The 22,407-nt window shown below is 44.2% G+C and overlaps 3 protein-coding genes and 1 long non-coding RNA gene across 6 annotated transcripts; 2 read left to right on the top strand and 2 right to left on the bottom strand.

Moving 5' to 3' along the window:
* The first annotated feature begins 472 nt into the window (after positions 1-472).
* On the top strand, positions 473-11,051 carry LOC131104336 (DNA-binding protein SATB2-like). Of its 3 annotated transcripts, none has more exons than XM_058051398.2 (12): positions 473-857; positions 2,114-2,344; positions 2,778-2,963; positions 5,301-5,427; positions 5,519-5,642; positions 6,512-6,614; positions 7,183-7,233; positions 8,337-8,821; positions 8,897-9,097; positions 9,314-9,457; positions 9,603-9,794; positions 10,311-11,051. In XM_058051398.2, exons 1-12 carry the CDS (start codon positions 851-853, stop codon positions 10,800-10,802), a joined length of 2,343 nt encoding a protein of 780 aa, XP_057907381.2. In that variant the 5' UTR covers positions 473-850; the 3' UTR covers positions 10,803-11,051. The 3 variants fall into 3 exon arrangements, with proteins under 3 accessions (XP_057907381.2, XP_057907380.2, XP_078653097.1); XM_058051397.2 differs by having other exon boundaries at positions 10,257-11,051; XM_078796971.1 differs by lacking the exon at positions 7,183-7,233 and having other exon boundaries at positions 10,257-11,051.
* LOC144901809 (uncharacterized) lies at positions 9,341-18,011 on the bottom strand. The gene is made up of 3 exons (XR_013629916.1): positions 17,955-18,011; positions 16,058-16,182; positions 9,341-10,782 (listed from the first exon to the last, which is right to left on the bottom strand). It is a non-coding gene; the product is annotated as an uncharacterized LOC144901809 (long non-coding RNA).
* Positions 18,012-19,374: 1,363 nt separating this feature from the next.
* On the top strand, positions 19,375-20,267 carry LOC131104345 (gamma-crystallin M2-like). The gene is made up of 3 exons (XM_058051412.2): positions 19,375-19,457; positions 19,542-19,784; positions 19,945-20,267. Exons 1-3 carry the CDS (start codon positions 19,449-19,451, stop codon positions 20,218-20,220), a joined length of 528 nt encoding a protein of 175 aa, XP_057907395.1. The 5' UTR covers positions 19,375-19,448; the 3' UTR covers positions 20,221-20,267.
* LOC131104342 (gamma-crystallin S-1-like) lies at positions 20,050-21,151 on the bottom strand. Its single transcript, XM_058051409.2, has 3 exons — positions 21,122-21,151; positions 20,751-20,993; positions 20,050-20,684 (listed from the first exon to the last, which is right to left on the bottom strand). The coding sequence occupies exons 1-3, from the start codon at positions 21,149-21,151 to the stop codon at positions 20,415-20,417; spliced, it is 543 nt and encodes a 180-aa protein (XP_057907392.1). The 3' UTR covers positions 20,050-20,414.
* Between the last annotated feature and the right edge of the window lie 1,256 nt (positions 21,152-22,407).

Here is a 22,407-nt window from a genome sequence, read left to right as displayed (position 1 = left end):
AGAATCTACTGTACATTTAAGCCTCACACACTTATGATAACACATTTTAAAGTACAAAGTGTATACTCACGACTCATCCATGACAATGGTTCCGGTTTCCTCCCAATGCATGTTAGGTTAATTGGCAACTCTAAATTGGCCATAGGTGTGAATAATTGTTTGTCTATATGTGCCCTGTGATTGGCTGCTCGTCCAGTCCAGTCCCCGCCTCTCACCTAAAGACAACTGGGGTAGTCTCCAACGACCTTAATGATAGAAAATCAATGGATGCTTTTACTTGTGCTCACACCTGACGTACGGCAACGTACCTTCCTGTTTAGTGCAAAGTAAGCTTAAAAAAATAGGGAGTATTAACTGAAATTCTACTATATGTCGTATTTTATTGTAGTCAAAGATGATATCCTGAAAACTTGCCATACCTACTTGCCAGACCTAGCGGTTAGCATGTTCGAATCTTCAGGCTGTAAATTGCATGTCCATAGGTATGAATGTATGTGCCCTACGATTGGCCAGGTTGGACCCCATGTCAAGCTCCACCATACTGAATAGACAGGAAAATGTTCTTCAATCAACCCTAAACCGAAAAAAAAGAAAAGTGGGCATTCCTAGACACACACCTATGGGCTAACCCGCCCACCCTATCCGTGTCAGACGGGTTCCCTCCCCCTGAACTTCTCCCAGCCTCCTTCCCTCAGCTCCGAGACAGAGTAGCCAGTTGCTGAAGCATCACTCGGACCTTCCTGCCGCTTGTGTTCATGTGTGGGCTGCAAAGGAAAAGTTTGCCGTCAGTCTGGAGCCGCTCAGCTTTGCCAACGGATGGACTTTATTCACCAGCAAGCAAGGCGGCGTCATGAAAAGTAAGTCATTCTCCATGAAGTGTCAATGAATGTTTTATCGGTTTCAACACCTTTCCTTCTCTCTTTTCTTTATTTCGTCACTGCTTAACCGATACAGATTTTTTTCATCAATAGTGTGTTTGTTATCATTTTATACAACGAATTTTATGTACTCATTTCTTTTGTAGTTTATTTCATCCTACTCATCTCTATTATTTTATCCGTAATTATTGGTTATTGCTTGTAATTGAGATGCTCCATATTGGCTATATCAACCCTTCTCTCAAACTAATCCACATCCATGAAGACATGATGCTTATTTTATTGTATTGCTCCTGCCTGCATTTCACAAATAAAGTTTGTGTACAATGGAAAAAATGCAAGTTATACAAAATGTGCCGTATTTATTTTAAACATGAAATAGATCACCACCGATAATCCACTACATAATTTCACAAATAAGAATACAATTCATGCTGGTAATAATACAATTTGGAAAGCTGCACATTTCCATGTGGCACAAACATCCATATAAGAAAAGAAGCAACGTTCAAATAACCAAACACTGGACTTATCAAAGGTAGAAGTATCACAAAAAGACACCTTCTGCCCCCCCCCCCCCCCCCCGCAGCACCTTACACTCATTGCAACTTGCATATTTACAATCCGATCTAAAATCAATATGGGCAGAAAAAAGCACTACCAATTGGACGGTATCTCATTTTTATGGCAATCTTAGTAGTATTAGTAGTATTAGGGCAATCTTAGTAGTATTAGGACATTCCTAATAAGTTGTAATATTGGTTGATAAGACTTAGGAGAGTCCAGGCTGCATGATATTGTCACACCTCTGCATTTCGATGTACAAGTGTTTGGTCTGCAGTGGGTTTTGAACATATGAACATTCACGCATGGAGCTCAGCCTTTCCAACTCTTTCAACCACAGACCACATGTGTTTTGTTCAATTCTGCGTTGCGTTACATGATCCCTGCATGACAACAGCACTCATTCTTTTAGCTGAGGTTCAGTTGGATCTTAGTTCCACGTACTGGATGTCTGTCTCCTCGGCGTCCTCTATAGTGGCCTGCAACTAGTCTCCAATTGAAATACATTAATAAGCTTCGATGGCCCAGAGGTGTGCCATGATTTCTGCTTATTTGGCTTGATGTGGCTGGAGTGTTTTATATCACACTTTTATATGAAGTCTCTCAAGCAGACATATTCATTGAAGTGTTCTATTCAATTGAGCTCATATTTGTGGCCTGATGTTCCCCAGGTTCTACGTCGGGTGACCCACCGGGAGTGTGCAGGGGGATGGAGCAGCAGGGAGCCGAAGTTGGTGAAGCCGAGAGCCTCCGAGGCAGCCCGGATGAGGGAGGCGTGAGAGGTCACAGTCCCATCCCGAGTGGATCCCCGCCATGCAAGATGAGCCTTTTGGAAGTCAGTGGCGGTCCAGATACTCCACAAGCCCGACTTGGCAGCGACGCACAGCTAAGGCCACTGCGAGGTGCGTCTTCTATACGACACAGACACATTATAAGAGAGAGCACACACACATCACAGCTCACGCAGAGTGCTGCTGATGTGGGGTAAAAGTGAAGTTGTCCAACCTAAAACACTCATTAAAAAATATACACAGGAACCACAACTCTCGTTGAATAGCTGTTTAGCTTCCTGTATTGTGACAGTTAACATTGGCGTAGTCACCTTCACCGTGGCTGTGACTGTTAGACAGTGATTAGTTCCCACTCCAATAACCCTCATCACCTCCCTTTAATTGCTTTTGCTAGAAGCTATCAAGCTAATAATTAGTCAATGAGGGGTTTTTAGCATAAAACTGCAAGTATGCTGCACCCGGGCGAAGACTCTATAAAAGGATGGAGGCGGCACTGGAGGGGACAAAAACAATGCAGGACTTTTACATCAGTGTGTCTTTCCAGGTGTGACGATTCCTGTCTACTGTGTGGTGGAGCACGCAGATGTGGGTGTGGCCAATGTCAACGAGACGCGTGGTCACCGCCATGCAGAATTTGTGCTCGTCCGAAAAGACGTTTTGTTCACACAATTGGTGGAGACGGCACTGCTGTCCCTGGGCTACTCGCACGGCTCAGCTGCACAAGCTCGAGGTGCGTGTGTTTTCGTTTTTGACTTTTATATGATTCATCTATTATATGGTTAATCACATTTCATGTCAGCGGAGGCTTTTACTATACCGCAAGGATGAGGAGAAAAAGAAGATTGATATTATTTTTATACATCATAAATTAAAACTGATTGTTTTGGCAGGAAGCACAAATCATCGGAACTAAAGCCGGAATAGGTGCAGATTCTGAAAAATCTAAAAAGCTTTCTATGCGGGTTATTGTGTGCAGCTGCTCTATAGGACAACACAACTCAATACAAAGGGTGTAAAAATGAGCATAATAGGGCCCCTTGAACAAACCCACACAGCACCAAAGACCAGAGGGTCATCAACTCGGACGACTATCTCACTCAAGTTGCGATCAAGACAAACACAAAGCATGCTGGCCTCCACCCAAGGAAGCATTACTGTATTCCCTACTCTCAATCGAGACAATCTCCGTCTCTTTTTTATAATTTACAGCAAAACATCTCAAGTCCGTCATATCTGGCAAAGACTAAGGCAAAATATTCTATCACACATGTTTGGTAATTCATGAGTAATGAATTATTAACAGCAGCAACTGGATAGATCATAGCTGTTTTCCAGATGGGCGGCTCAACCACATAAGTGCACGGGGTGCCAGAAAGTTAAGACAATAAAAGCAAGTTGTGTTGTTTTGTTCAGCTACCAAGAATGTATTTTGTTAGTATGAATAAAAATGGAGTAGCATATGACATTCCATGGTGGTGTCCCCTAAACACAGGGCGCACTAACCAAGCGGACGACGCCCTGTATGTGACCCCCTTCCACCCAAACTAAGCCCTTTTTTTTTCAAATAAATATATTTTGTCTGGCATCACCACAGCACCCCCCAACCTCTCCACAAGTGTGGTCACAACCAAAATTATACAGTCTATTTTTTCTTTTGATTCCATTTTATTTGGCTCAGTGAAGTATTTTTAAGCGGGCCCAAGGGGGGTTCTTTGACTAAATTAAGCCGAAAAAATAATTACTATGCGATATTATTCCACAAACACATGCTGATAGAGATATTATTATTACACCTTTAGTCAGTCTCGTAGCTTCTCATAGGACACACACTCACATAGCACAATCAGAGTGCGCAGCACATACATGTAAATGATGGAAAAATACTGGGAGACAACAGATACTATATGCTCTATAGCAGGGGTCTCAAACTCAATTTACCTGGGGGCCACTGGAGCTAGGGTCTGGGTGAGACTGGGCCGCATCAGGTCCCCCCCCCCCCAAAAAACGCATTTATTAAAAACAAAAAAATATACAAACTTTTTCAGTGCTTTGGTTCCGATTTTCAATCAGTAATAAATAAATATAATAATAATAAAACAGCAAATAAAAACTTAAGAAACCACATATAGTTGGTGGGTAGACAAAAAAAAAAATTCAGATTAAAATGAACAAAGCATTATTAGAGCCCTGTAGACATGACAAAACACAACTATAGTCACATTTATGCTTTTTTTATTTACAACATATTGCGCAACTGCAGGGTCTTGAGACGCATGCTAACTCGCAAACTAGAGAGCTAGCGACCTAAACGGTAGCCTTCAAGTTATTTCCTTTAAACTTAAATAGCCAAAAATTTACCACTTCCACACGGATATAGAGGATAACTATTAACAGTTATTTAACCTTTAACATGAACATTAATCAAACGTAATAATTTTTCCTGGGTACATGATACCATACAGCATCCATATCAAATTTGCGCGGGCTGCACTAACATTAAACTTTCATATCAAGGCAGGGGCCTCAAACTAGTGTCCTGCGGGCCACGTGTTTGAGACCCCTGCTCTATAGACTCTTGGTACTTTCATCATTGACTACTTCTCCGATAGCGATGCGGTCAATAATACAGTAATCATATTTACACATAGAACATTAGCGACTCCCAACAGTCCACTTGTCATTGCTTATGTAAAATATTTGACGTTTACTGCTTTACCATGCTTTTGAAAATGAAGCTGGTCATAGGAAGCAAAAAAGGCCAGATAGGACACCGATGACAACTCCACATCAAAACAATGCTGTGATTTTACACTTCTCCTGTGATCCATCAAGCTGAGAGTCCAGAGGGAATGCTCCTTTTGTTCTTTTGCCGTCATCGCCATCACGGTCATGCGGCGACGACACATCACTCATTGTTTGATTTAGGGGATCTTAAAGCGGTGAGACTTCAAGTCACAGTTGAAGCAACAGTAACACATTTACCGCAATTGTGACTTTGATTGCACTCAAGGTTTCCCTAACTTTAACCGATCACATTGACGCCTCTGTGTACGTGTGTGTTGTTCAGGCATCATCAAAGTGGGCCAGTGGAAGCCGATGCCCATCCACTGCCTAACAGACGCTCCAGAGGCCACGGTAGCCGACATGCTGCTGGACGTTTACCACATGGTCACGCTGCGGATCCTGCTGCACAGGTCCTCTTGAGTGCGGGATGGGCTAGGAAATCAAACAAACCGCAACATTACAATGGCTTGAGTATCTAAAAGCAGCTTTCCGTGCATGCAGCTTTTCCCGGCTGGAGGAGCTACCCTCCGAACAGTGGACGCACGCCACCGTAAGGAAGGCCCTCAAAGAGCTGCTCAGTGAGACCAACCAGAGTGCTCTGGCCAAGGAGTGTCCGCTTTCCCAGGTGAGTAGAACCACCAAGCAACAATATCAGAATAGGTTTTTACTATACTGGAAAAGTCAGGAAAAGTGAGGTTTGAAATGCTTCTCTGGATATTCTTCGGCAACTGCAGCTTCCACCCACATTTCACAAACATGCAGTTCGGTAAAATGTAGACTCTAAATTGAATGGTGTGAATGTTTCTTTGTCTATATGTTTCCTATGATTGATTAGTGACCAATTCAGGGACAACACACCTGGGATAAGCTCCAGCGGCCCTGACAAGAATAAGCTGTATAGAAGATGAATGATTGAATGACTGGGTTCCAGAGAAAACAATCACTTGCGTAACGAGAGTATGGACTGAGGATAGGCATTTACTTTTGTCTTCAATGAGCTTTGGTATTTTTGATGGAATAGTAAAATTGTCATTCATAATCGTTACTTATTAGGAGACGAGCTCATAGCTCAGCTTCAGTTTTCAGATTGTGCTTCTCGTCACCAGCAACACACACATACATGGACACAGATGTGCATTGTCTCCCATGGGAAAGGATGCAGAAACACACTACTCAATTATCCACACACACGCACGCACATCCCATGAAGGCTTCGAGTGTGTTTTACTTGGGCTGATATCTGAGTCATAATGAAATTAACCATTAGCGTAAGTGTGTGGAGTGTCTGTGTGTGCAGCCTGACTGGTGTGAATTGTAATGGCAAGTCTATTGTCCCACTCATGTCAAACGCATTTGTGTGTAATCTAGATTAGGATTGTGGACTTTGCCATGTGGTAGAGAAATCATGGTTGGTACAGTTTCTTAATGTGGCTTCTCTTCTGTCAGATTTTCTTCATCTTTCCTCATTGTCTACATGTTATCTCTCTCTGCCAGAGTATGATCTCTGCCATCGTCAACAGTTCCTATTATGCCAACATCTCCATCTCCAAATGCCAGGAATTCGGACATTGGTACAAACGATACATACGTGTCCAAGGTGATGGCTCACTTGCATATGATTGGTTCTGTTCTGCTCTTCTGTGTGTGCATGTGTGCTGCAGCTAAAGTGTCGAGCTCATGTGCCGCGCGTCAGTGACGGCTCGTGGTCGGAAGGAACCGTCACACATGGTTCACGTTAATGTCGCCCTAATACACATGGCAGAACTAAGCCGTCTTCAATTAGAATGGGAAACAGCACCTCCCTCTCCCCATTACAGGCACACACACCCATAGTAGAGTTTGCGGTGGGTACGAATTTGACACCCTGCCAAACCCCAATCCAATTTTTAGTCTCCTAATAACCCGGAGTACGATCCTCAACCCAGCACATGTAACAAGAAACAGATTGAGTGCAGTGAGGACGAGTCATTAAAACTCCATGAGAAGAAAAAAATGACTTCCCGCCAAAGATGCTGTTGCTCAGACAATAACACCTACCGTCATGGCACGCCAAAGATGCCAGTGTGTTGAGTTTTGAGTGCTGATCGTCAATGGTCTTGATTTGAACATGCACTGTGATTGACTCCTGGCACTTCTTCATGACTGCACTGTATGTATTTATTCAGGCGACTATGCAGACAAAAAGTGGCAGCCACGGGACAAATCGGATGTGAAAGGTACATTTTTCTTTCCTAAATCTCATTTTTTATTTGCAGGGAAGTGAACTGATTTCAGTCGGGCTGTTCAAGGAGATGAGGCTTCATCAGGTTACGTTCAGAGACTAACATAAACTCATGAAGCCGAGATAGGACTGGAGCTGTCCTATCTAGTCTTGGAGCATGAACACTTGAAGCCAACATAGGACTAGAACTGTCCTATCTAGTGTTGAGCATAAACCCATGAGTAGATAAGGGCAGATAGACAGAAGAGCTGATGAAGCCTGCTGGGATGAGTGCTATCCTATCTAGTCTTTGAGCATGAAGCCTAGATGGGAATAGAGCTGCCCCAGCTTGTCTTTCAGCATGAACTGATGAAGCCTTGATAGGACTGGAGCTGTCCTATCTCGTCTTTGAGCAAGAGCTGATGAAGCCTGCTGGGATGAGTGCTATCCTATCTAGTCTTTAAGCATGAAGCCTAGATAAGGATAGAGCTGCTCAATCTAGTCTTGCTGCATGAATTGATGAAGCCTTGATAGGACAAGAGCTGTCCTATCTTGTCTTTGAGCAAGAACTGTTGAAGCCTAGATAGGACCATAGCTGTCCTATCTAGTCTTTCAGCATGAACTGATGAAGGCTTTATAGGACTAGAGTTGTCCTATCTAGTCTTCGAGCAAGAATTGTTGAAACCTAGATAGGACCATACCTGCCCTATCTAGTCTTTGAGCAAGAGCTGATGAAGCCTGCTGAGATGAGTGCTATCCTATCTAGTCTTTAAGCATGAAGCCTAGATAGGGATAGAGCTGCCCAATCTAGTCTTTCTGCAGAAACTGATGAAGCCTTGATAGGACTAGAGCTGTCCTATCTAGTCTTCGAGCAAGAACTGTTGAAGCCTAGCTAAGACCATAGCTGTCCTATCTAGTCTTTGAACACAAACTGATGAAGCTGGCCTATGATGAAACCTAGATAGGACTATAGTGGTCATATTTCATCTTTGGGCATTTTTTGAGACCGCTCGAACAGGCCATCACCAAGTTAATCACCGAGTTAATGCCCTGAGACCACAATGACCTTGCCAATAATATTCACAGGCATAATACAAAACCTGATTGTGTTTGACACAGTGGAGAGAGACTGGGAGCCAAGTGCTCTGACCAAGCGTCTTCCCTCCTTTTTACCCTACCTGGGTGCCACCGGGGGCATCAAAACTCACCTACTGGATCCGCAAACCTCCGCCATGCTCCACCATCCGACCAATCTGTCTCCCAGCCCTCCTCTGCGCCCCCAGGGTCTACCTCATCTGGGCCATGCTGGCCTCCTGCCCCCGCAGCTCATGCGGCATCAGCTCACCATGGCGCACCTCATCAACCAGCAACTGACCGTCAACCGCTTGCTCTCCCAGCATCCCCCGTCTGCAGTCATCCAGCAATACGTCAACCACACGTCTATCTCACAAACGTGCAAGAGCCTCAGGAGCCCCGCAGAACCCGCCGCCACCTGTTCAGGAGCTGAAGTCTCCTCTGATATCTACCAGCGAGTCAGGAGCGAATTGAAGAGAGCCAGTGTCTCTCAAGCGGTCTTTGCCCGGGTGGCCTTTAATCGCACGCAGGTAATATGACCTCATCAGAACAATAAAGGCCCTTCAACACTGCAATCCAACAAGAGTGTCCTCATCAATGGACAGGGCTTGCTGTCGGAGATCCTACGCAAGGAGGAAGATCCCCGCTCAGCTTCACAGTCGCTGCTGGTCAACCTGAAGGCCATGCACAGCTTCCTGAGTCTACCGGAAGGCGAACGAGACCGCATCTACCAGGAAGAGCGAGAGAGGAACACGCACACCAACCAAAACCCCGTCTCCAATGGCAGCACACACAGACACATGCCGGTACACACACACACACACACACACAAGAACAATTGTCTGGGAAAATGAATGTTCTGTTCAATGAAATTTGGCAGAAAACTGAAAACTGGGACGTTACAAAACCGATGTTGGACTGCATGTTCTCTGAGGGGGGGTCACTATATCACACCACGATTCTACATTATCTATCTCTTCATGTCCCATCAGGAAACCTTAAGATTTAGTTCTTTTTTGCAGACTAAACCCAGTACAGAGACTCCCCTCAAGGTGGACTCGCTGGTAAACATCACATCGGGGATCTATGAAGAGATCCAGCAGGAGATGAAGAGGGCAAAGGTCTCCCAGGCTTTGTTCGCCAAGGTGGCGGCAAACAAAAGCCAGGTGAGTTTGGAGAGTTTGTTCACTGAGACTGACACATCTTCTCGCTGTTAGCCTCCCCTTCCACGGACACAAGCTGGTCTGTTTCGGCATATTTAGTTCCATGAGAGAACTGTAAAACCTTATCACTGTCACCTTCTCCTGCCAGGGTTGGCTTTGTGAGCTTCTCAGATGGAAAGAGAACCCAAGCCCTGAGAACCGCACACTATGGGACAACCTGTGCACCATCCGCAGATTCCTTTCCATCCCGCAAGCCGACCGCGATCAGGTTTATGAGGAGGAGGCGAGGCAGCAGCACGGTGACAAGCTCCATTCTGTCCTGCACATCCCAGAGCCACAGGTACAAGTCCTGCGTCCGTCATTGTTGGCCGCAAATCACAACCGCCGTACAATTAAGACCATTTTTATTGGGGCAGAGCTTCCTTCTTCAGTCCTCAGCGGCTCTCTTCTTTGTCTTGTTTGTGTTATAAGTCAATGAAAATAGACGTGGTCAGTGAGCCGCAGTCCCCCAACAAAACCCCAAATGCTTGCCAGTCAGGCTGAACCTCGGTATCATTCAGGGAACAGCCTGTAATTATTGACGCAGAGAAAAAGGAATTGCCATTATCTTTATTTAGGCTGTTTCAATTTAACCTACCACAGTTTCAGCCACCCCACCCCGGTAATGGACTCTAGTTACTACGCGGTTGTGAGCATTTAGCCGGCAAATCAGACTCCTACTTGAATATATTTCTATTAATATCTCGGCAGAGAAGGGTGTGGAGGTCCATGAAATGTTGAATCCTTGATGTTTTTTGGACAGGCGCCATCTCTGCCACCTCTGAGACCTCTATCCCCTCTACATGTCGACCCACAGCTCATCGCCTTGCCCCTCCTGCGAAAGTCAGAAAGCGGGCCACCTGAGCTTGAGATGAGCCCTGCCTTTGGAGGACCAAAAAAGGCCCGTTCAAGAACCCGAATTTCCCTGGAGGCGCTGGGGATCCTGCAGAGCTTCATTGGCGACGTTGGCCTCTACCCTGACCAGGAGGCTATACACACCCTGTCGGCCCAGCTAGACCTGCCCAAGCACACCATTGTCAAGTTCTTCCAGAACCAGCGCTACAACTTCAAGCACCACAATTCCAAGGAGGCGGGTTTTGGGGAGGATGAGCGGGAGCGTCCCTCGGAGAAGGGGCTCTATGTGTGCGAGGAGTCGAGTGAAGATGGGAGAGCTTCAGCGGAGGCCTTTGGAATCGAGAGGGAGGTGGAAATTGATCGAGAGGAAGGGGATTGTGGGAAAGCAACAGCAATATCATCATCGCCATACAGCAGCCTGGACAGCCCAAATTCTGCAGAGCAGCAGAGATAACGTGGACAAAAATGTGAAGCATCCATGACAATTTACATCCTCTGTAGTCTTTGGTTTTTTTATTCCCAAGTATGATGCAATGTCTTGGTACACCTAAACCGGAGCCACTTCCATGTTCCTTTATGAATATATATATAATTTATTGTCCCGTTGTTGCTGCATCCAATGAGCTACATGTGAAACAACAATAAACATGACTATTTATTATTACTAGCTTTATATTACCTGAAGTAAATAAAGTTTTGCTATTCTCTTTCCTATGACTCTTTGTAGACGTGAGAGAACAATGGCGTCTCCCTTTGCTTACAATGCACATTTTGGAGCGTCAGTCCCACATGAAGCGTGGAGTTGTGTCTGCGTTTGAAGTCTTGTGCAAGCTCTTGTGAGATCCACTCTCGTATAAACATGGCGACTGCATCAGTGACTCTTGGCACACTTCATCGGATCTCTGCACACAGCTGGCTATTAGAACCGTATGGCGAGCCGATAAAGGGCAATTAGTCGTGTGTGTGTGTGCGTGTTGCGGGAAACGGACGCAGGTGCTCTGCGGGCTGATATTACCCAGGATGCACAGGGCCGGGGGGGCGCAGGGGTTATAGGAGGAAGGAGGCTCTCTGTGGAGCTGGAAAACACACCTGTGATCTTCTGCTTGCACGGTCTCGCTCTCTCTCTCTCACACACACGCACACACCCTCCCCTCAGCTAAGCATGTAAATACACACTTTCCACGGTGACACAACTTTACAAAACGCTGAAGACAACACATGGTAATTAGCGGCAAAAACACAGAGTGTGCATGAGTTGCATGACTTAACAGCAACATTTCATGTCAGATTTCTTGTTTTTAAAATGGTCTGCATCGGCCTGCCCCAAACTCCTTGAAGGATTTTATTCAACTGAAGGCCATGAGTGGGGTTGGCACTAGGGCCACAGCTTGGGGGGACTGTGACGTACCCTTTTTGGACAAACTGAACCGCCTAGCATTAGCAATACGAGATTCTCAGACATACACAATCTTCAAAACCAATTCCAAAAAGTAGATAAAGAACCAAAGCCTGATTGATGTTTAATTGTTTAGTGTCATGTCTTTGTTACTTACCAGGTGACTACAGAATAAAACTATATAATAAATATAATAAAACAGAACTAAAACAAAACTAGCATAAAACATATTTACATCTGAATTGGCTGCAGATGTTCCTTAATATGCTTTGTCCCTAAGTTCAGACGAAAACCAAAAATGTCTGCGAACCAAATCAGATCATGTCAATCCAATTAATTTGTTCCAGTTCCATTCCACCAAAATATTAAAAAAACAAAGAATCATTATCGTTTAACATGCAGAAAATATATATTAATGATGTTTATCTTTATTGAAGACGATAAAGGAGATGAGTGGAGGCGGTGAGTGAACAAATAAAATACCCACACACACATAAAATGATTCCCTGGCCGGAATCTGTCTATAGTGTTCTATAGGGCCTGTTCACATGGGAATGTTTTCAGGTCAAAACACGACAGTCGGACAATATCAGTTGTCAGCAAAAAACCCAATATCAGACATCTTTAACTATAAAGGGTAATGAAAGTGTAAAGATGTTGATAGGGGCGTTATTTCATGTCTAGGGGGGGCTTTAATAATGTTAAAAAACACATTCAGTCGGGCATAAACAGGATTTCTAACAACAAAAATTTCCCATTTAGGAATGTGGAAAGTCACTTATCAGGGTCGGGTGTAAAACCAGTAAACCGTGATGAAAGAGGGATTCACTGCAATGATCTTATTTAACATCTCTCATCAACAGCACTGCTAACCCAAATCCCAATTCTTTGACATATTTGAATTCAATGACATTTTTGGGGGGAAGTAAATCAATATAACGCAGGACATTTTGTCATAGTAACTTGCCCGGTCTGTTTGAGTCCAACAATGAAGAACAGGCGTATGGATGTTTCACATCCATCGCATCTCTCACTCACATGCACATGAACGCATCGTGAGAGCTCGCCGCCAACACCCAGAAAGCCAACGAATCACAAACCACATCACATCTCATTCAAGCACACTTAACACTTAATTAGGGCAACTTTGTTTTTGTTTTTTTGGGTGTGTGTGGCCGTAAATAGATTTTTGGTTGCGCTTGGAACATTTGGAACACTCCAACACAAAGTATTGACAATAATGGCCAGCTTTGTCATAAACTCACAAGAAGTGAGCGATCCTGAGCTTTGAACTCATCCGATGGTTATGTAAGGCCAAAGGTTTACTTCAAGCGCTTGGAATAATTGTGTGCACATGTCAAATCAAACATTTGTTTGAAATGAAATGGTAAATGAGCATATCATCAGCTGATGAAATCAAGTCTTGTGCAACGTCCGAGCCACAGCTGCCCGGGCGGTTGGGGGCCCTCCACACCAGCTGCACAGTCGCTGAAGAAAGTGCCACCAGGTGCCTGGGATTTCACGCCACCGTCCCTCCTCCACAGGTTCCCACGCGCAGTCCGCTGAACCGTTACATGCACGATTAACAGCGGCTGTTCCTTGGCGGCATCGCAGAGGGCATGCTTGCTCGCCGCCACTGCGTGCTTCTCAACATGACCCATGAAATGTGCCCTGTGATTGGCTGGCCACCAGTCCAGGGTGTACGCCGCCTGAAGACAGCTGGGGTAGGCTCCAGCACGCCCGCGGTAGAAAATGATTGAATTAATGAATGCAGTCATACTCATGAGTCAGTGAGACTCGAGTCTTTGTGAAACTTGAGTCGTCATCAAAATCGATTACCCGTGTGCAAGTGAGACGTGAGTTTCGGTTCCTTTTATTAATTTTATGGCAAGTGTGAATAACAAATGGACCATGTGGCTATTTAAACATCCCAAATGAATAATTTTGTGGTGAGTTTACTATCTTGATAGCGTTCCGTAAAGCAGCATGTGATGTCCTACACGTGTCTATTCCTTCCCATCAGCCTTCTGGCAGGCAGCAGTCTATCTTACGGCAGGACGAAAGCCTCCTCGGCTGACAGGGGGCCCTAATTTCATTAATTATAAAGCAATATGCTGCTGGCGGCCCCTCTGGAGGGGGCTTTACCCAGCGCTGGCATCTGTTCAGTACAAACACAGCAAGGGACGAAGGGAATGGAAGGAGGAGAGAACAAGGACATGTCTGCCTCCTGCTACGGTTGAAGCTGTAAAGCTGCACGTCTCTTACACGTTGATGTCTGAAGACCATTCCATCTCAGGGTAAGATCAGAGAGTGCGGTAAGACAGACATTCATGCAAAACAGGCCTTTAATGAGAAGGGGATCCCAGATACATGCAAGCAGAAATAGATTTCCAACAGTGGAAATGTAAAGGCCATAATAAAGTCCACTTCAAAGACTGTGATTTTCTTTGCATTTCCATTGTTGTCAGATATACATTGCAAGGCCGGGAAACAAATTACAGCGTTGTGGTTTATTCCGCTGCTCTCAAATGTGGTCAAACATTTATTTTTTTTCCCCATTTTGAAAATCCTGTGTTCCCAAGCAGATGATGCACAAACATTTTGTACACCGTTTCACTACTAGCATTCCGCTTGTTTGGATGAGCGGAAAGTAAAACCCGTAGAAAATGCTTAGCAAAGAAAAAACAAAGACGATGCTTCATCCAGAGACACACACAAGTGCAAAAGCATGTAACCAAAGTGAAAGCTGTTTACACGCTCATTGTGCATCAATTATAGAGAACAACACATACACACCATGTGTGTTTTGGTTGTTTGCGTTGCCGCAGAGTCACACAGCACGGTGATAATTATGAGCGTTTTGTTTTGCTTATGGTCACATTCAGGCAAGACGAACACGAACCGTAACCACCTGTTTTTCAGCAATGCATCACTTCTATAGTCTTTTACCCAATTATTATTATTACTGCTACCCAGTTCATGTTTTTCTGTTTTTATACCAGTGTAAAAAAGGTGAGCAACTTCCTGTATCACTGAGCGGCTTTAATGTGATTTTCAGCTCTAATTAGATTTAAGTCACTTAGTGCATCATAATGATGTTTGGCTCGCAGAGCAACAGACGCCGTCCATCAGCCCGATGAAATATTAAACTGACCTGCCGCTGGATTGTGTGTGTACACCCCCCTTACCCCCAAGCACACTGTGTGTGTCCACACAACCAGCACACACACATACACATGCACGCATATCTGACCTACATTCTTGTACACAAACAGTGTCAGGAGGGGCAACAAACGTGCACGCGTGTGTTTGTGTGTTGGGGGTAAAAATGCGCAGGTGCATTGAGCCGTGAATCTAATGCAAAATTTGTGTTATCTTCCTGGCAAATAATTCATGATGCCGCATCCCAGGATGATAGCACAACTCTACTTGTCATCCCCGCGGTTGTTGTCACCCTCCCTGATGAATGATATTTTATTTAAAATAGCACATGGAGCATAAACTAGTAAATAAGTGCAACTACAGTACAACTGGCAGCTCACAGGCGGGATCCCAGCTGGCTTCATCGGTGCCACATTTGCCATTCAGGAAAGCTGCAAGGATGTCGACAAGGAACGGTCGGCTGTCTGGCCGGTAGAAAAGGTTTTGTGTTCTACATGGAATCGGCAGAGTTGTGATTATCCGTAGCTATGCTAATGCTAACGCTGTGCTGCCATCTGTGAGAAATTAACAGCCTCCACCGTGCTGTGCCACACATTGGAAGGGGATATTGTTGGCTGTCAGAGTCCATCCGTTTTCTATGGCGCTTATCCTCACTTAAGCTGGAGCCTATCCCAGCTGACTTTGGGCCTTGTCTGAGTTGCCAGCCAATCACATATAGACAATCATCCACACTCACATTCATACCAAGCATGCATGTTTTTGGAATGTTTCCTGACTGTGTGGCCAACATTATACCACTCATCCACCGTGCTGGTGTCACGGTCTAAGATGGACAAACCCAGTATCTTATATTGTTGCTCCATGCTCCAAAGCTGGAAAGCCCACACACACACGTCCCCAAAAGGAAGTTACCCAGCATGCTTTGAGGGCTATACATTACTATGAAGTAGTATTGTGTCGTGTAAATATTAAAGTGTTAGGATTTATTTTTACATTGTCTGTGTGGTGCGGTTACATTGTGTGTTCCATTTTTTGGAGGCACCGTAAGTGTGGGGGCGCTTGATATGATGACTTGTTGTTTTGTGTGAGTATATGTGTAAATGTCAAGCTACTTCACTCTAAGAAAAGAGTTTCTCAAGCAAATTGATTACCTTCTGCAGCCGGATGCAGCAGTATGGCTCCGGTCCTGGTTGTGGAACTGTGGACCAACTATACATTCTCTGTAGGGGCCGGGAGGGTGCATGGCAGTTTCCCCAATCAGTCCACAGGTTTTCACCTAGAAAAGGATGGAGTGCCATCAAGTTGTTCGGAATGAGATCCTGCCCCAAGCGGAAGTATACCTAACCTCGGGGTGTTGTACATGAGTGAGAGAGGGATGAAATGTAAGGTCGAGATCATCATCACTGTCCAAATCTACATAGTAAACTAAATTGGCAACACTGTCTACAGAATAGTGTAAAACACCAAATATGTATGGCTATAGCCACAGCCATATTGGCCAGCGAAGCCCCGTAGTTCAAACAGATGGCGCACAAAGAAAAGCATCTGAGTGCAGTCACCATGCATTCCCAGACTTGAGCCTTCCAGTGATTCAGCTGAGAAACCATGGCATACTACTCCCCCTTTGCCAATGCACCGCCTGTGAGAAAAACAGACCAAGAGATGGACACAGGCGAGAGAACAGTGGACCGAAAACCACAGTGGAACTCAGTCATGGTCAGCCAGGCCCGCCACGCCTCAACCATGTGTTTGTCCAAACCTGTTATTGCTGGCACTGCACCGTCTCGAAGAGATCAGTGTATTCTCACTGAGGAATGCAGATGCTTTAAATAGCATAGAGATGAAGGACAGGGAATCAGAGATTTGTCTGCAAATTACAGAGCCAGAGTGGAACCCTTCTGTTAGGGTTCTTTTTTTCATCAACCTCTGTCTCCACAACTGTCTGACCCAAGTAAAAGGTTCAATTTCTCTGTGAGAAATGCACAGCTGGCTGAGAATGTGGCCGGTGTTTCTCTCACGTCTCTTTTTCTTGGGACTTAAAAGTAACAATATGACTACTGTGCAATTTCATTTATAGTGTATGTTTTGTAGGCGCAAGTAAGATTTAAGATGTTTAGCTGAAATGTAGAGCTGTGTGTTCCTGGAGCTGTCTTTTTTGGGAGGGGGCTAAATGAATCAATGCATTTAAAAAAATATTATTTCGTCGTTTTTATCTTTAGTTATTTATTTATTGTCAAAATGTTTCGAAATGGCCATTATTTTGAAATTCTAAACAGGAAACGTGGCTCTTTACGCTCTTATTTTGATATTAAATGTTCACACATGCAGCGGCAGGTATAGTATTCTAATAAAATAACGCCCTCGTGTGGCAGTTTGTTGCAACTGCTACATGTCACGTTCACCAGTACACAGTCACACGCACGAGGCATGTAACTCCCTTTGTATCCCTCCGCTTAGTTCCCGGGTTTAAGGGTAATGATGCGCAAAGTGGATAAATAAGTAGGAGTTCATACACGGTAAGTCAGGGGTCTCCAGCCAGTAGCTCTTAAACACTCTTCAATTAGCTCTCCAAAGACTTTATTATCAACTCCTATACCCACTATATTAGAAAGTGAAGTTCGTTCGTATTTAGGAAGGAGTTTGGGCGCGTGACCAATCACAGCGGAGTGGGAGGGCCGTGAGTGGAATAAATTAAAACATACGGTTTTGGTGGGAAGCACAAATGCAAGGAAATTCAACGGGCATAGGTGCCGCTTCTGGAAGCGGAAAAAATAGCATCCCCTGATTCCCCAATTAAAGAGCCTTCCTTCCAGTTTGCCATTTTTTCCATTAATAGTTGCTAAACATGGCGACATTCCCTTTTGGTGACATATGCTTTTGCCATCAAGAGATCATGACAGTGTGACGACCTCATATGTGTAGTTCCACATTTGCGTCCACGCTAGTTAACGGGCAATGTTGATCTGTGATATCATGAATGGCCACACGGTGGTGCTATACAGTTAAAATGGGCAATCATTTGTGCTAGCTATGCTGGCTTGTACTTACTGTTGTCACGTTTAGGCATGGTTGTGACCCCGGGATGCAGACACAGGAGCGTAGTGGAAGTAAAAAAAACGCTTTAATACAACCACAAGTAGTTGCAGCAACTCACAATGGGACGAGCTTCCTTCCAAAATGAAAAAAGGGGGGAAATAGATAGTGTAACAGATAGCATCAAAACGTATAAGCAGACATTCATCCAAAGCCAACCAAACATTCACCATGAACGAGCGAAACCAACTAATTACAAATCACCAACAGCTGGGACTTGCAGCTTCGAATTAAATGAAGTAAAGGTAAATAGTAAAAAAAAACAGGAAGTGCTTGCAAAATAAAACAGGAACTAGGGCGAGCCACCAAGAAATAGTTCAACAAGTCACACAGAGCGTGACAACTGTGCTTCGAAAAGAAACAAACCAACTGTACACTGTCTACTATTGGCCAGAGGGGGCATCGTGGAATTACTATTAACCATTACTGATCATTAACCACAATACTGATACAGATTGTTTTTACTTGGAGTACTTCAATGATTTTGTGATTTTACCTTTCATTCCAGTCCTCCCACTCACAGCAGTGAGTTTTTTTTAATAATAAAATTGTCTCTATTAGAGTAGTATTAAAGCTTTTAATAGAATTAATCACAATACCCTTATTATTATAACAGGAAGAAAAATGTAAAGCTAGGAGAATATACATCTGCAAGTTTGAATGTTATATGTGGCGTATCCCAGGGGTCTATACTAGGACCAAATTAGTTTAGGCTGTATATCAATGTCAGTCAATGACTTCTTGGGTTTTTCAACATGTTTTCAGGATCCTTTATGCAGGGTTGACCTTTTCCAGTTGATCTGGAAACTATTAGTAAAAAATAAATGCATTTTCACATCAGTGCCCGCCCCTCGAGATATGCCAACAGGCACGCAAAATTGCTGGTGACCTTCAGGAAGCTAAGAAGAGGTTGCTTTTAGACCTGCTTATTGTGTGAAGTGCCTAGTGATGACTTCTGCTGTGAATTGCCTATGAAAAAAATAATAACAATCATAAACTCTGTAGTCTAATATAATAAAACTGAATAATAAGTGTTCTAATTCTATTATAATAGAAGTTATTGGGTTTGTGGCCTCACCTGCCTGGTGAATGTAAAGGTACTTTGCTTGACCCACTGTAAAGACCTGTTACATGTTGGCTAGCAGTATTTGGGATCTTTGTGAATGAAAAGGCCACACATAAAGGCCGCCGTTGTTTTGCTGATACTGGGAGCAGTGAGCCCTGCCCTGGACGTGCATTCTGGTGTTTTGATCAATAGTGATGAACATGTCAAAACGGGACAACAATAAGTGACCATCACACCCGCGTGGCCATACATAACCAGATTTGTTATAAAACCTATTTGTATGACAATACTTTGTGCTGTGCCATCATGCGGCTACTTAATATAAAAGGGCAGCGAAACTAAGAGCGCCGAATGAGCATCAGTTGGACCCCACCGAGAGGACAATGGGAAAGGTAGGTTTAGCCCCTTGCCAACAGAACGTTTAAACATAGAGCCCAGTTTGTGAGATGGTGCTGTGCATATCCGACTTTTTTCAGATCATTTTCTATGAGGACAGAAATTTCCAAGGTCGGCACCATGAGTGCATGAGTGACTGCGCCGACCTGCACCCCTACTTCAACCGCTGTAACTCCATCCGGGTGGAGAGTGGCTGCTTCATGGTGTACGAGAGGCCCCACTATCTGGGCCACCAGTACTTCCTGCGCAGAGGGGAGTACTCTGACAACCAGCGTATGATTGGCATTAATGACTGCATCCGCTCTTGTCGCATGATTCCAGTGGTAAGTGGAGGTCTGAGCAGAAGACGGGTCAAAGCTTCATGGGGTTTCTCAAAAGAAACAACATACCCAAATGTGAAGTCTAATACCGGCTGTGCAAAACGTTAAGAAGTTTTATCTCTCAACTGATGAATTTTGTTATTTTTGTTTGTTTCTTCTCCAGCACCGAGGCTCCTTTAAAATCAGGTTGTATGAGCGGCCGGACATGAGCGGCCAAATGCAAGAGGTGAGCGACGACTGCCCAAATGTCCAGGACCGCCTGCGTATGTCTGACATTAACTCGTGCAACGTGGTCGACGGCCACTGGCTGCTGTACGACCAGCCCAACTACAAAGGCCGGACCTACTACCTGAGACCTGGCGAGTACCGCAGATACAGCGACTGGGGGGGTGCTAGTCCTCGGATTGGTTCCCTCAGGCGGATCACTGACTCCATCTAGGACCTTCTTCCTCTCTCTCTGTTCGCAATAAAGATGCTTGGCTTAAACGGTGTATTTTGGTTTTTGAGTGAAGCACATGAAAGACCTTCCAGCGCGATGATCATGAGCATTGCTGGAACAAAGCAAACGCAGTCACTGAGGTTGTTTGGGGGCATTTATTAACAGTCATGGATGTAGACAGTGTAATATTTCTCTTACAGAGTGATCCGTTTGATGGAACCCACCCTTGAACTCAAGCTCCCCCACTCGTTAAAAAGCCTGTATTTTCCAGGACGTACCAGATACTGGCGACCCCTATAGTGGGGATGCTCAAAGAGGATCCAGTGACCGTCAATCACGTTGCAGGAGTGGATGTCGTTAAAATGGAAGCGTTCATACAGAGAAGGGCAGTCATCACTGAGATCCATTGTCTGGCCCCTGAACTCAGGGCGTTCGTAGATGACGAGTCTGTGGGAACCTTGAAGCTGAGGAGGAGACGAGGTGATCCATTAGTGCTCGTGAGGGACACACCCACTGGCATAGATATCTACCTTTGGGATCATGCGGCAGGATCTCACGCAGTCATTAAATCCCATCCAGCGTTGGTAGTCTGGATATTCGCCTTTCCTCAGGAAGTACTGATAACCTGAGAAGTCAGGTTTCTCGTAGACCATCCATTCCCCACTGTCCACCCTGATGGAGTTGCAGCGACTGAAGTGCGAATGCAGATCAGAACATTCGCCGCTGCACTCGTAGGAGCGACCCTGGAAGTTTCTGTCTTCGTAAAAGATAATCTAGAAGCAGATTAGTCGAGACGAGTTAAGGAAAATCCAGAATGTTGTTTCAGATAAAATGATAGTTTTGCATTAGAGTTGATCTGTGGGTAACCCACAGAGACACGCAGCAAAACAAGCGGCCTCACCTTTCCCATTGTGTAGCTAACCCTGGTCATACCGCTGCAGGCGCTTCTGGCCTTTATAACCCGCAGATGACCCGTGTCATTGTAGGACACAACAATGAACGGGACGGTCAGCACTTTCTCTCCAACAATGCATATTTTTCTGTTTGGTGGGGTGGTCGATTTCTTTTCATTGTTTTCATGTAAGCAAAGCCTACCTCAACATATACAGTAGATATTTTCTTTATGTTCCTTGAATGATGGGGATTACGTAATGAGATTGCACTCTAATGATCATTTCCACATTCTTTTTCAATGTCGAATAAAACCAGGGATTGTGGGTTCTTCCACAATTATAATAACAATTTCCGTTACGTTTACATGAAAATGTTTGTAACAGAGGATTAACAAGAATAACAAACAGAAAGGCAGTTGATATGAAATAAAAATAAAACAAACATTATGTGAGTGTCTTTTATCTAAGTCAGATGAGGTTTGATCCCTGTTGGAATTCCGATCAGCCGTGTGGTTTCCCCTAGACGTGCTTGTAAGCAAAAATGTGGCAAACTACACAGCAAAATATGCCAAAGAAATATTATATTTGTTATTTTCACTTTGTAAACAAACCGCCATTCTGCTTTGTATCAAACCTCATCAGAACCTCTGCTTTGAAAACATGCCAGGATTGCTTTTAATGTGCAAATTGTTCACGTATAGTTTAAAAAAATAACATTATTTTACTAACAGAGGCTCAATATTGGCTTTCTTGATACACCGATATTATCAATATCGATATTGACTGCAGTTCTTCCCTCAAATGAATGTCATTTTATCTACACATTAGTATGAACACAAACAATTCTCTCTTATTTATCTGACACCATGACTATAATTTGTGGTCTGCAGTTGTCCCCCCTTGTCCCTCTTCTACTCGACATGTGATTAGAATATACTTTAAGCCACGCAGTCACTGTTAATGGAGAATATTAAGTGGCTTTTCACCAACAGAAGACGCCATTTAAATTGCCCATTCATTGTCAATGGAAAAATGATCAACATCAAATGACACTAAATGTGGGAATATTTAGAAAAGTCATATCAATGCCCAATATAAGGTTTTAATGAAGTAATTTGGATGCTTTGGGTGGGCCGGATTTAAAATAAGTTCTTCACTGTCCACTATTGCACAGTACTGTACGGCATACTGATCAATGCCTAAACATTCAAATGCATTGCAGCCTTTTTGAAAGGAAACAAGAATACTGCTCACCAAGCAGCAGCTTTTATATGATTGGCTTTCAATGTCTATT

The sequence above is a fragment of the Doryrhamphus excisus genome, linkage group LG15, assembly GCF_037039965.1.
Source record: "Doryrhamphus excisus strain RoL-2023G ecotype Guam linkage group LG15, RoL_Dexc_Guam_v1.1, whole genome shotgun sequence".
Classification (NCBI taxonomy): Eukaryota; Metazoa; Chordata; class Actinopteri; order Syngnathiformes; family Syngnathidae; genus Doryrhamphus; species Doryrhamphus excisus.
The sequence above is the reverse complement of the archived record's forward strand: the minus strand, read 5'-3'. Positions and strand labels throughout refer to the sequence as shown.

Coding starts and splice junctions, on each gene's coding strand:
- LOC131104342 (XM_058051409.2), bottom strand. CDS start 21,151: ATGACCAGGGTTAGCTACACAATGGGAAAG. Junction 20,994..21,121: donor TTAGCTACACAATGGGAAAG/GTGAGGCCGCTT, acceptor ATCTGCTTCTAG/ATTATCTTTTACGAAGACAG. Junction 20,685..20,750: donor CCTGCCGCATGATCCCAAAG/GTAGATATCTAT, acceptor TCTCCTCCTCAG/CTTCAAGGTTCCCACAGACT.
- LOC131104336 (XM_058051397.2), top strand. Junction 2,964..5,300: donor CTCAGCTGCACAAGCTCGAG/GTGCGTGTGTTT, acceptor TGTGTTGTTCAG/GCATCATCAAAGTGGGCCAG. Junction 8,822..8,896: donor TGGCCTTTAATCGCACGCAG/GTAATATGACCT, acceptor ATCAATGGACAG/GGCTTGCTGTCGGAGATCCT.
- LOC131104345 (XM_058051412.2), top strand. Junction 19,785..19,944: donor CTTGTCGCATGATTCCAGTG/GTAAGTGGAGGT, acceptor TTTCTTCTCCAG/CACCGAGGCTCCTTTAAAAT.